Source organism: Aulonocara sp. 'chitande type north' Nkhata Bay, linkage group LG3 (assembly GCF_057382095.1).
Source record: "Aulonocara sp. 'chitande type north' Nkhata Bay isolate Kocher_YH1m ecotype deep benthic linkage group LG3, A_spYH_male_GT1.1, whole genome shotgun sequence".
Lineage (NCBI taxonomy): Eukaryota > Metazoa > Chordata > Actinopteri > Cichliformes > Cichlidae > Aulonocara > Aulonocara sp. 'chitande type north' Nkhata Bay.
This window is the reverse complement of record NC_141346.1, coordinates 15,593,082-15,606,963: the sequence shown is the minus strand read 5'-3', so window position 1 is coordinate 15,606,963 and position 13,882 is coordinate 15,593,082. Positions and strand designations below refer to the sequence as shown.

At 40.2% G+C, this 13,882-nt stretch overlaps 2 protein-coding genes across 5 annotated transcripts in view; both read right to left on the bottom strand.

Annotated features, from left to right (window-relative positions):
* The window catches only part of LOC147334156 (uncharacterized), a 33,221-nt gene that overhangs the window by 3,738 nt on the left and 15,601 nt on the right, over positions 1–13,882 (bottom strand). The window lies entirely within an intron of this gene.
* On the bottom strand, positions 2,445–7,389 carry LOC147334157 (uncharacterized). 4 transcript variants are annotated; one of them, XM_086271401.1, is made up of 11 exons: positions 7,324–7,389; positions 6,943–7,176; positions 6,726–6,831; positions 6,339–6,454; positions 6,087–6,158; positions 5,939–6,004; positions 5,586–5,674; positions 5,356–5,467; positions 5,167–5,275; positions 5,011–5,081; positions 2,445–4,482 (listed from the first exon to the last, which is right to left on the bottom strand). In XM_086271401.1, the coding sequence occupies exons 6-11, from the start codon at positions 6,002–6,004 to the stop codon at positions 4,390–4,392; spliced, it is 540 nt and encodes a 179-aa protein (XP_086127527.1). In that variant the 5' UTR covers positions 6,087–6,158; positions 6,339–6,454; positions 6,726–6,831; positions 6,943–7,176; positions 7,324–7,389; the 3' UTR covers positions 2,445–4,389. The 4 variants fall into 4 exon arrangements, with proteins under 4 accessions (XP_086127527.1, XP_086127510.1, XP_086127518.1 ...); XM_086271384.1 differs by lacking the exons at positions 6,943–7,176; positions 7,324–7,389 and having other exon boundaries at positions 6,087–6,454; positions 6,726–6,759; XM_086271392.1 differs by lacking the exons at positions 6,087–6,158; positions 6,943–7,176; positions 7,324–7,389 and having other exon boundaries at positions 6,726–6,740.

Genomic DNA, 13,882 nt, shown 5'->3' with positions numbered 1-13,882 from the left:
ACTGCGCTAACGCAGTAGTTTCCACCCATGTAATTGAGCATTGCGTGGCACATCCGACATACTGTTTTACTTTTGTCCATGACGCGCTTACCTTCAGAGTCATACGTCACATGAAGACCAAAATAGTTCCAAAGGCCAGATCTGAATGAGGGTGGGGGAGGTTCAATTTAATTTAAATTTAATTAAGGTAAATACAACCATGTCACTGTTATAAGAAAAGACACACAGCTTATCATCTTATAGTTCTAAAATCGCTCTGTTGTTAATTCGTTTGCTAGATTAGCCGCTAGCATACGCACTGTGTTGGAGGCTTGTTGCTAGCTAGTTAGCGATGCTACACACCTGTTACTCTAATAGTCTGTGTTATTGAAGGATCAGCACTCCTTATGTTTTTTTATCCATTTTTAGACAGCGATGAGATCAGCTGCACACTCCAGAGAGGCCCAGAGTTACTGTTAATATCAAAAATATAATGCTGTCCTTTGAGATTTTAACATTTAAGACTGAGTGTAATGGATCTAAAACTGTTTAAATCTCTAGTCTACAGCCTGGTAACATGAAACTTTAAAAACAGAAGCAGAAGGTTTCAGTAGTGTAGTCTAATGTGTTCTTTTCATTTAATAATAATCCGTATTATGTATAACAGCTACTCTCACCCTGGGGTTGCGCTCCCCCAGGCTTGTACCTGTGGCTTCAGGTCCTGGGGTGGGGGTTGGTTGTTCTCCTGCCCTGCACCCCATCCTTTTGTTCATATTCCAAGACTATTTTTCTTTATGTATTCTTTCCCCCCAGCAACCGCCATATTATGATGTCGCAAGCAATCACAAACTCTACAGTGTGTCTAACTCCAATGTCTACCAAGCAATCTATTATTCTCAACAGAGCTAAACTCAACATAAACTGAACCCACATTAAAGTTAGCTCGATGCTTACCTTTAGACGAGCCCACAAACCGAGAGAAACTCCGTGATGAAGCTGGAACTCTTTCCAAACACAGGAAACAGATCAGGGAGCAGAGACCCACGTGGTTCACGCTGATCTCAGCTAGGATCCAGGAGACAAGGGTGTGCAGATCGATGCAGATATCGATCCAAACGTTGGTAGTGGTATATGTTCCAGTAAGTTTACTACTTTACTCCCGTTTCATGAAAAAGCAGCTCTCTCTGCTCGACTCCTCTCCTGCACACACACTTTGCTCCGCCCCCTTTATCTGGCTCCGCTGTGATTTGTTGCTGTGCGGTCACGTGACTCAGCTGCACAATGCAACCCCGTGGAGTGTTATTTCAAAAGTAGCGCCAATCTCCTTTTCCTAAACTCTTTTCCTTGGCCTCGATGAAAACGTCATCGTGGGGAGGACAACTGCTGAGAAGTCAGGAAAAGAGAGGAGCGGTGCTGAGAATTGGAACAGCCATACACTCGCCTCTCTGTAACAACGTGACACCGGATGTCCGCCTGTTGAAACTACATTGTGCAGAAGATGGACTACAAAACAAACATCTTACTTTGTCACAATGTGTTCTAACCCTGTTGTTTTATGGAGGTTATATAAACAGGAACAGCCTGTTAAAAATATTGCTTCATTATTAAGTTTGAATTTTAAAGAAGAACGAACAGTTAGGGTCAGATTTACTAACATCTGCAGCAGTTCAAACATGTCTTTTGATGTTAAAGAGCTGCGATTTACTGAAGAGACTGTCCTAAAACTCCAGTCAGTCCTCAAGCTGTGTTTTGAGGTGAGCCCCACTTATTTTTCCTCCATAATACAGTTTATATGAAGCTGAAATGAATTACGCTTCTTATTTTTTAATAGTGCACACAGCTAACTCTCTGCTGAATATGTAAAAAATAAAAGTGTTACTGTGTTACATGCCTGACTGTTGCTCATGGTCTGATGGGAAATCATGTTTTCTGTTCTTTAGCACATCGAAGAGTCAGCTGTTCACAGCTGCTCTCCAGCTGATTTTTACTGAACTGAAGTGGCTTCTTCATAGAGAGATTAAAGCACACTGTTAGTAGATCATCCTGTAATTGTGACATTGTGGTGGACCAGTGGAGGGCTCCACTCACACCCAGTTCTCAGGAAGTATTGTTGCTGTGTTTTGGAGGGAAAGTGTTCAGTTCTGTGGTGATGAGTAATAAACGAGCAGTATTTATCGAGAGCTCTCGTGTTGTCTGTGTTTACCTCCACATTGGTGACCCCTGACTCGAACATGCTGCAGTCCGATGGTGGCGCCGACTCCGCTCTGGATGCATCAGCAGCCCCATACGGTAAAAAAAATACATTTCTCCTGGCCAAAATATATTTCAAATATATGGTAAATATATTTACCATATATTTGTGATGCTCCAAAAAAATATATTTTTGAAATTGAAAATATATTTCTTTCAAACCAAAATACATTTCAAAACATATTTTAGGGTGAAGAAAATACATTACAGTAGAATGTATATCAAAGTATCCTTTATTTAAAATATATTTAGTGCAATAATGATGATAATAATGATGATGATATGTGGGGCGGTAGCTGCACTGACTATAACAGAAAAGCTCTACAACGCATTGTGAGAACAGCTGAGAGGATAGTTGGTGTACCACTCCCCTCCCTGCAAGACATTTACACCACTCGCCTCACCCGCAAAGCCATCACAATTGTCAACGATGCAACCCACCCCGCGCACTGTCTGTTCAGCCTCCTGCCCTCTGGAAAGAGATACAGAAGTCTCCACTCCCGCACTACCAGGCTCACCAACAGCTTCATCCACCAGGCTGTGAGACTGCTGAACTCTCTTCCCTCCCGACTCCCAGCCAGCAGAATCACCAGATTGGCAGAAGTATAGGAAGACAGATTGGACTCTACTCCCCCTCACCCACGCACACTCTCCAGCAAGGAAACACTCTCTGAACCGGGAACTGAAAACATTCCTGACTTGCATTGCAATTGCACACACCTGCAGCTATATATATATTTTTGGTATTTCTTTTGGCACTGTTTATATTATTTATATTATTATATTACTATTTATTACTTTATTGTTAGGGCTGTTTTTTTTTTTTTTTTTTTGTTGTGCATCTGCACCTTATTGTTGTCAATGTCTACGCATGGGACAGTGTGAAACGTAATTTCAATTCCTTTGTATGGCAAGTACATTTGAAGAAATTGACAAATAAAAGTATTCTATTCTATTCTATTCTATAATGATAACAATACTAAAAGTAACATGTTTTATGCACATCTGCAAAAAACAGTTGGATTCAAACAAAACAGAGTCAAAGGTCTATCACGAATTAGGTTGTTTATTCATTTGCTTGGTCTTGCAGTCTCGGCTTACTGTTCTGTCTACCAGTAGCTGGTGTTTTGCGCCTCTGGTATTTTTGCCAATTCCTTTCTGTGTCCCGCTCATGTATTGACCCATGTGCCTGTTCATCTTAGCCGATATGATGCCTGACAGGAGCTTCCATGTAGTACTGAGGCAAGTTATTGGTCGGTAGTTGGAGGGGACTGGTCCCTTCTTGGGGTCCTTGGGGATCAGGACCGTCCGACCTTCGGTTAGCCATTCCGGGTGTCTCTCTTTAACTAGCAGCTGGTTCATTTGTGCTGCCAGACGCTCGTGGAGTGCAGTCAGCTTCTTTAGCCAGTAGGCGTGAACCATGTCGGGCCCTGGTGCTGTCCAACTCTTCATACTGGAGACCCTTTCTTGGATATCTGCCACTGTGATGGTTACTGGACCCTGTTCAGGGAGGTCGCTGTGGTCTGCCCTCAGATCCACTAGCCACTGAGCATTGCCGTTATGGGTTGCGTCCTTCTCCCATATGCTCTTCCAGTATTGCTCCGTCTCCAGCCTTGGTGGTGCTGTTCTCTTATTATTATTGTTCCCTTGCCACTGAGAGTACACCTTTGCTGGTTCTGTGGAGAACAGCTGGTTGATTCTTCTGCCTTCTATCTCTCTGGTGTACCTCCTCAAGCGGCTGGCCAAGGCTGTGAGTCTTTGCTTGGCAGTTTCCAAGGCCTCAGGTATGGACAGCTTGCTGTATTTCTGTTTTGGCACGTAATTCTTCCTGTCAGAGTATGCTTCTACTTTATAATAACAACGGTAGCATGGTTTGGCACGTAATTCTTCCCGTCAGAATTATGCTTCTAGCTTATAATAACAACAGTAGCATGGTTTGGCACTTGTTTGTAGAAGCAGTCTGCATGCCAAGGTGCTTAATTTATACAGCTGTCACCACTGAAGTGATTGGAACACCTGACTATATAAACTTTGACAGTGAACTCACTCCATTATAGTTACAGTATATATTTACTGAATATATTTACAGATGCATATATTTGACATTTATAGTTCCAATAGAACACAGGGAGAAAGAACTGAAAAAGAAACGTGTACAAATTATGCACATTTGTCGCACAGGTACTTGACCAGGCTGCTCTCATATTGAGCACATCCAAAATGTGCCCATCTGGAACAAAACTCGCACTGCACCTGAAGAGGGAGAAGGGGGGGGGGGGGGGGGGGGGGGGTGTAAGTGTGTTAACCAACATTATGAATTTGATAAGAAAATAATTACTACAGTGGCTTGCAAAAGTATTTGGCCCCCGTGAACTTTTCCACATTTTGTCAGATTGCATTCACAAACATGAATCAATTTTATTGGAATTCCACGTGAAAGACCAATGTCTCTACCAGTCTCTAGCTGGTAGAGACAGACCCTAAAAGACTGGCAGCTGTAATTGCAGATAAAGGTGGTTCTACAAAGTATTGACTCAGGGGGCTGAATAATTACGCACACCCCACTTTTCAGTTATTCATTTGTAAAAATTGTTTGGAATCATGTATGATTGTTGTTCCACTTCTCACGTGTGCACCACTTTGTATTGGTCTTTCACGTGGAATTCCAATTAAAATTGATTTGTGTTTGTGGCTGTAATGTGACAAAATGTGGAAAAGTTCAAGGGGGCCAAATACTATTGCAAGCCACTGTATATTGCATTTGTGGTTTATTTGTTTTACCATTTCAATCATACTGGACTCAGGATCGGCTTCCAGCATGGAACAAACCACACAGTAGTCATCAGCATTACCTAGAAACACACTGACGTTCAACCTAACAGTTTTAAACAAAACTGAAAGTGCTATTGCAATACAAAAGCACATGACTCAACTTACTTTGATGTTCTAGCAGTTCGCAAGCAATTTCAGTGCGGTGCAGCCCAATGGCTTCTGGAGTGGACAGCACCCTAGTAACCTCTCCACTCAGAAGGTAGTGTTTGGCAAACTGTAAAATATGTTACAGTAATTGCAAATGATTAACTTAATTCTAGTTAAATACATTAAATACAGTTGCTTATTAAATACCTTCAACACTAAAACTCCACAACTGCTGGAGTCCATCTGCTTGTTGTGTGGCAGAGTCTCCATTCTCCAATCCACTCGGGACTCTTCCTTTCCTTTCATCTTCAGAAAATTCCTAATAAAAACAAAACAAGTTTTTAAAATGTAGCCAGCATTTTGCTCTAAATAAAAAGAAAAAAAAAGAACCCACAAACCAAACAACCTAAAACAGATAATTAATGAATGATGAATACCTCCAGTTACGCATAACTTTCCTTTCATAACAACCTTCATTTCCAAGAGGGTCTAACAGCAGTACAGATTGTGAGGAGATTTTGACAACCTAAAATAAAAATTGTATTTAGTAGAATATGTGTATTATTATGTGTGTGAATGTGTGTGTGTATGGGTGGATGACTGGATATGTAAAGCGCTTTGGGGTCCTTAGGGACTAGTAAAGCGCTATATAAATACAGGCCATTTACCATTTTATTACACTCACTTAAGTAAGCATAATCAATTGTAAGCATTTTCAAAATAAGAATATGCTGCTAAAAAGAACAGTAAAACAAAAAAGAGAAAAAACACATGAGGTGTGAACATGTACCACAAGGATCCAGTGTGCACCAGAGTTCAGTGGGCACAACCAAATGTCCTCAGCCGGAAACAACATCTGTGGAATATTTTTAAGTTTATAAAGGTTTAGATTTATTTACATAACATACACTATTTAACCAATATAACATCTACATTACCTTGCTGACACATTTAAACTTCACAGAAAACAGAGAGGTTGCAACAACGCAAGACAACTGATACACGGGGTTCTGAAAAATGCAAGATTTTTTTTTTTTTAAATGATTACAAAATTGTATAAAATACTTTTGTGAAATAACTGGCATACGTTCTTACTTGCCTTTTGTTTCTTAATGAGGCAGTGCAGGTATGCATCAATGACCTTATTTTTACAGACCACCACTAGGGCCAAAAATGATTATTTCACTTACCTCATCAGAAAGCCACCCACTATCCTCCAGTGTGCGAAAAGAAGAGTCATACAATTTGTATGGCCCAACGACTGCCTCCACATGCCCGGTGTCTTTTGCAGCCCAAAGCCACTTCACTAAAAAACAAAATATGATAAGTTTCTTTAGTAATAACAGTTGCCATTTGAAAATCACGGTCAATGGCCAACGGGCCACAAGCAGACAAGGGCCAACGGGCCACAAGCAGACAAGGGCCAGTTATTCTGCTGGTCATTCACCAGTTTTCGGAGGGCTCTAAATGCAGGCATAGAAATATGTAAACACAGTAAGTAAGACAGAAAGTTTAATTAGAAGTAAAGAAATTAATAAATTATTAAGTAACAACAAAAACTGATAGATAAGGCATACCTTTTATGTTGTCATTGGTCTTTTTGTCTAGACCATTGGTCTGTGGATGGTATGCTGCTGTGACACTTCTTTCAATTTGCAATAACTTGCAAAGATCAGAGTTGAGCTTCAACAGATAAGGACAAGGTTATACTGCTTATACAAGCACACAAGAAAAAATCTTTGACCCCAGTGAAGTAAAGTTAAAAAATGTAACTGAAAATTATTTAACACTTACTTCATTCACAAACACTCTGCCTTGGTCTGACAAAATCCTTTTGGGGCAGCCATGTCTATATATAATGGAGCACAAGTGCTGGGCTACCTCAGATGCAGATTTCGTTTTTAATGGGAAAGCTTCAACCCATTTTGAAAAGTAGTCAGTTGCAGTAAGTATATACTGGAAGCCGCTTGAAGTTTTAGGAAGAGGTCCAGTAAGATCTATACCAATAAGTTCCCACACTTCAGACACCTATCAAGGACAAATTAATAATTTGAATAACAATTTGTATAATGTACACATTAACATTGATGGTTAAAATTAGTTGGCAAACCCTCCTGCCTTTATGAATATGAGCTACAAGCATAGTTTGATGGGTAAACGGGGCATAATATTTACCTGAATACACTGCAACGGTTGCACAGCAGTCAGTGGTTTCCCAACTTTTTGACACTGGTCACATTCCTGAATCTTTAAGGTAAAAATATTTATGGAGTTCACGTAAATGTTCAACATTCTCATTTGTAAAAAACAAAAACACTTAATGACATATTCTCTAACGAACAAACTATTTAGCAACAATAGTTTGTGTGCGTGTCTTCAAATCTCTGCCAGGCCTACAGGTTATTACTGTAATATCACTAATTAACCATATTTATTTGTAATGTATGTTTGCACTGATTGCCGATCACGCTTCAACTGAGTCGTCCTCGGTCAGAAGGAATGGTACTCCACAGTGATGTAGTTCAAATAACTTTACTAAAGAGGTGGCAGATGACATCAACAGGATGTACAGCGTTGGTAGGGAGGCATTACAGTATTCACATGCAGGTAACGGGGGTGTGAGTGTGTATATGGGTATGTGTGTGTGTGTGTGGTCATCTGTAAACAGAAAGAACAAACATTTGTATTAACCACTATGGATAGCAGTGTACCCCTTATACAGTACTGTGGGTTTCCAGCGTAATGTTATACAATCTGCCATAACCTCATGGCCACTAGATGGCACCCTAAGACCATAAATTAATTTCTGGCTTGTATATACATTGGCAAACCAGACCTCTGCAGATTGCAACGATTCAGAGAATAAACATAGTAAATAGTTACATCCACCTACAACCACAATGCTTGACAGTAAGTCGTATATGGAATGAAATATGGGCTGAACACAAGGCTGCCTGTAGTAGGCCAAACAAAACGCATCTTAGCGATAGCAATGGGACTAGCCTCTTAGCGATAGCAACGAGACTAGCCTCTTAGCGATAGCAATGGGACTAGCCTCTTAGCGATAGCAAATTACACAGATAAAGTCAACAAGCCTCACTCTCATCTTACAATACTCACATGGTAAGCACGCACGCAGTATTAACTCACACCGAATGCACGTTAATACGTTACTCCTCCGACACACCTCTCATCTGTGCAGCGCTGCGCTGAACACGTTCCCAACAGGAAGTACAGATACCGAGGTGCATCATGGGTAACGTAGTATAAAACAGCTACAGTGAACAAGCGGACTTTTAACATATTTATATTTTGCAAGTGTACAGTTTCTCTTTTAACTGATATAAAAAAAATTGCTTATTTTAAACACTATTTAACAACAGTACAAACAGTTAATACATACCCATGTTTTAATGTCAACTGTCATACCAAACCAGTAAAATCTGGAACACACTGCATTTAGCGTTTTGTGTGTGCCAGTGTGTCCTCCAATTGGAGATGAATGAAACTCATGAAATATCTTCCTGGCACCATCCATGGTTTTTACTACTCTTCTGGTTCCAACAAAGAGTTCTCCATCTGCAGTAAAACAATATATATTTAGAAATTAATTTAACCACATATATGAGTTGTTAGTATTAACAGTAAATTACTGACCCTTTTGTTTGAATTTTGAGGCATATCTTCTGAGGTTTTGCCTCTGAGCCTTGTCATATCCTGAAGGGTAGGAGCCCGCAGAAATGAACGCGTAAATCTCTTCCCACTTCTTCTCCATATCTACGAATGTCAGTAAACATTTTCTTATGAGCTTCAATATGTGCAGTTGACAATGCAAATAATTAAACTTATTAAATAACGAGATTACCGAAACAGCCTTAAAACACCGAAGCTGCGGACTCAAAAGTGTTGTGCAAATACCACGTGTCCAGTAACTTGACAGCAGACTTCACCGAATCTGCAAATTCGACAGTTTTGTGCAGAAAGCAGATAGCAACTTCACTTTAATATTGACAAACAATCACAAAGGCTTAAAAAATCAAGTATCAACGTCAATAAAAAGTACTAGTACTTACTACTTACCTATTCTCCTGCAAATATGACAATGGAGTAGCGTGAAATCACAGCCGGATGCGCTTAGCTTCCTTTTTTGTGTTGTGTGCATGCGCGCACATGCTCAGGAACAACGGGTAGGACGGTTTACGGGGTAGGAGAAATTCCCAGAACACCGGCTCCCAGAAGAGCCTGGCTCTCCCATCGCAACGTTCGGGGAAAGGTTCGTGACTGTTTGTTTTCATAATTTGCCTCACTTTACAAATCTGTCACTTCTATAACATATAAAATTAAATATATAATACAATAAGTACTTTGTGAAGGACTTTGCTGACATCTTGGCTGAATACATGCCAAAATATGATTGTGTTTCTATTGTTGGGGGTTTTGATATTCATGTGTGTTGTCCTGATATGCCCATTGCAAAGGGCTTTTAAGGCCTTATTGATTCTTTTAACTCATGTTTTGTTTTGGGTTTTTTGTTTTGTTTTTAATGTAGAGATTTGTGATGCTGTGTTTTCTGACCACAGTCCTGTGATGTTTGAAGTTCCTCTTGCCTGTACCTCAGTTAAACCTCACGCTGCTGCTCGGCGCTGTCGAGTTTTTAACTCCTCCCTTGCTGAGCAGTTTTCAACAGTTTTAACCAGAACTGCAAAATCCCAGATTTTTAATGCAGCCAGAACTGAGCTCATGATTTTATTCCACCTGCCAGACTGCTTTGGACTGCTTTGCACATTGCTTAATTAAAATCCAGCCATTCTAAAACTAAATCTGAGCCCTGGCTGAACGACACGACCCGAGCTGTCAGACACGAGTGCCGTCGAGCTGAGCACATTGTCAGATGTAGCCCCCAAAATTTTTTACATACTGTAGTCAAACACCTGTTAAAAAAAACCTGTTCTTGATCTTACGATTCTTGCAAATTACAGGCCTTTCTTCTAACTACCCTTTCTTTCCAAAATTCTTGAAAAGAGAGTTGACAGTCAATGAATGACCTTCCTGAAAAAGCAAAATGTTTTACACATTTTCCAATTTGGTTTTAAACCCTTTCATAGCACTGAATCAGCCATTTTACAAGTTTTTAATGACATATTTTTAGCCACTGATGCTCGGGACTGTGTTGTTCTTGTACTTTTAGATTTGACAGTTGCATTTGATACAGTGGATCATGCATTTTACTCTGTCATTTGGAGCACTGGGTGGGCACTTGAGTGGTTCAGGTCCTACTTGGCGGGGCAAACATTTTGTGTCAGTCTCTGTGACCGTGTGTCGTCCTCCGCTCCTCTCTTGTGTGGTGTCCCACAGAGCTCAGTTCTAGGCCCCCTTCTCTTTTCTTTGTATCTGCTCTCTCTTGGATCTATACTGAGAAAACACAGCATTGCATTTCACTTCTATGCTGATGACTGTCAGATATATGTCCCTCCACAGAAAAAAGGCACATATTCCTTACAACCATTACTTCAGTGTCTTGATGACATTAAGGCTTGGATGTCTCTTAACTTTTTAAAATTCAATGATAAAAAGACTGAGGTGATGATTTTTGGTAGCCCCACTGAGATGCCAAATGTATATTTAGATTCCTTGGCTCAGTATGTTAAGCCAACTGTCACAAACCTGCTGGTCAAAGTGGACTGTAATGAGAAAAGATGACATTATATGCCACTGTAAATGCACTGCTTAATTGTTACCTCTCCCCACTGCCTTCAGTGGCAGGCAGCAGGAAACAGATCAGGAGGCAGAGATGATCTTTAAGTTTAACATTACTCACAATATTGCCAAAGAGTGATATGGAATTTAAGCACAAGTGCGTTTCAGTAACTTATCTTTCTTGTAGATCTGTGCTCCAAATAAAGAACTTTATGCTGACAAGATTATTAGTTAAAATAACAAATTTTAAGTTACAAATCAATATTGTCAGCATGGACAGATATTCCACATTCCATATATCATCATTCAGGTCCTGCATCAATACATTTCCATATTTTTATATCTATAAAAAAAGCTGACACTTGCTAGACTCTATCAAAGGTGTGAGCATCACAGCAGATGCCTTTGTGTCAAAGTAGCTGAGGATAAAACACAGAAAAACACGAAGTTGATTTTCCTGGCCTGGGATTTTATAAAAATATTCAGCAGTACATCAAAAACGAAAGAAAACCATTAATCAACATATGAACCTCAGCTGCTGCTGCTGAAGTGAAGCAGAGCAAAGTTACAGAGGTTTTATTAGAGACACAGCTAAGCGTTTTGAAATTTCGCATAATTTTAAAAAGTTTAATTTTAAAAAGAATTTGTTCAGTAGCCTATTGAACAGCAAAAACGAGACTTTCTTTTCAGAATTATGTAAAAGGGAAAAAACAGCGGCCGACAGCGCTGTAAACAACGGTAGACTTGTGCGTAATAAACAAGCGAATAATGCAGAAAACAGATTTTTTTTACGGGAAACTGTTCTTGAAGTACACATAGACAGAAAGAGAGAGAGAGAGGGAGAGAGCTGTGCATGAAGTGTGATTTTATTGTTGTGGAAGTAAAACAGCAAAAGTCAGAGGAAATTATCACGATGTTTATGTGAAGGGTTGGATCTGCTTTTGCTGCTGGTTTAGTCAATATTGTTTTGAGAGAGAAAAAACCTGCAGCTTCAGAATCTAGTGGACAAAGGGCATGAACACAAAGCACGGACCCACCGAAACATCAGCGAGCTGTCGGCTTTCAGCCCCGACCGTGTCCGTGCTGTCGTGAGAGAAAGGCGACATCTCGCTGATTCTGATCCGTCGGTGGATCCACGCTTTGTGTTTACGTCTTTGTGCAGAATCGTGTTCCTGCTCTCATTTACTATTTCAGCTGTTTGGTTGTTGTTATTTGTTGAAATTTTGTGAGGTTTATCCTGAAATTCTGGCATTTTGGTCAAAATAAATTTGTATTAAAAAATCAATTCAGGATTTTAATGAATCGATGGTAAATGGCCTGCATTTGTATAGCGCTTTTCTAGTCCCTAAGGACCCTAAAGCGCTTCACACTACATTCAGCCATTCACCCATTCACACACACATTCACACACTGGCGATGGCAAGCTACATTGTAGCCACAGCTGCCCTGGGGCGCACTGACAGAGGCGAGGCTGCCGGACACTGGCGCCACTGGGCCCTCTGACCTCTGAATCGATATCACATTATCCAAGCCAGAACCGATTTTAATCGATAAATCGATAATTAAAAACCCACCCCTATACATAACTTTGTGGACATGTAGCCAACAGTAATGTTATAACGTTCTTTGCAGATATATAAGTGATCTAAAATTTAATACTTGCTTTTAAAAGTTTATTCTTTGGCCACCACGCTTCAGCCATCTGCTGGGGTTTTTTCTTTTTTGAAAAAAATAGCCACAGCCACCACTGCGCTATGAATTCTGGCCTATGTTGGGACATAATCAGCCTTCAAATGGGGCCTCGAGGGATGCAGACGAAGTATAGATAGATAATATAAGTGTAGATACTTACATGAAAACAAACATAATAACTTGATACTGTCACTGGGTTTAAACTAAAGGAGTGTTCACAAGAAATCATCAGTATCAAACTGTGACAATAACACAATGTTCATTAAAGCAATCAAGAATGAGTTTGATGTGAATCTTTGGTAATGCATGGGGGAAGCTCTGTGCCAATTTTATCAACAGCTATGGATTTTATTCTTTTCTGGATGCAATACCTTGGCCTCCAGTAACACTATATGGAATCTTAGAGTCATTTTGACCAGGATTTCTCCTTTAATGGAAATATTAAGCAAATATTTATGACTGCTTTCTTTCATTGCTGCAATATCTTGAAAATCAGAAATATCCTGTCCCAGAGTGATGCTGAAAAACTCATTCATGCATTTATTTCTTCTTGTCGGGAATATTGTAATTCATTATTATCAGGATGTTCTTTTTTGCGTTGGGACACAGGCAGGATGCGATGGCTGCTGTTTTATCCATGTGTGGATGCACATACCCAGCTCCCAAATTGTACCCAAATACTGTACGTCCCTCCATCCAACCACACACTTTAGGGACTGTGACCACCCACTGCACATGCTCCACCGTGGTATCACTATGAATGACAACATCATCCAGGTGGCAAACAGCATATGCAGTGTGAGGACGCAGCTATCGCTACAGGAGGTGCTGAAAAATGCCCGAGTCTTCAAACAAACCTAACAGAAGTGTGATGAATGGTACAAACCCTGCACTCACTTCTTAATTACCTGAAAGCACCTTAAAGACAACCGGCCTCTCTCAATTGTGACAAATCATCTGGAGAAAAGGTAAGCATAGGAGACCAAACACTGAGGAACAAATCCTCATTTCATCCTATGATAACAGCATTTTCACCATTTCAGCCAATTCCTTTTGCACAATTTGTCTCTTGTGCTTAGGCAACCTGTAGGGCCATGAACGCACTTTCCAGGCTGTGTTTCAAATTGGTGCTGCATGAGAGTCTTGCAGATGGTCGGGGGATGAACACATCTGCAAACTACTGTTGCAATGCAGGAACATCTGCTTTATTGGAACGTGTGAGATGCTAATCACAATGCATCTTAAACACACTCATGTTAAAACGTCATGCCCACATCTTGTTTTTAAGAAAAATTAATCATCTTTTCCTTGAAGATCATTTCAGAGTTTTTAATGAGCTGCAGGA

Bases quoted from the DNA above. Each gene is read 5' to 3' on its own strand.
- LOC147334157 (XM_086271384.1), bottom strand. From the start codon at position 6,233: ATGCCAGTTATTTCACAAAAGTATTTTATACAATTTTGTAATCATTTA. The intron at 5,082-5,166 runs GTAAGTTGAGTC...GTGTGTTTCTAG, and splicing joins CGAACTGCTAGAACATCAAA to GTAATGCTGATGACTACTGT. The intron at 4,483-5,010 runs GTAAAACAAATA...CTCCCTCTTCAG, and splicing joins AGTCCAGTATGATTGAAATG to GTGCAGTGCGAGTTTTGTTC.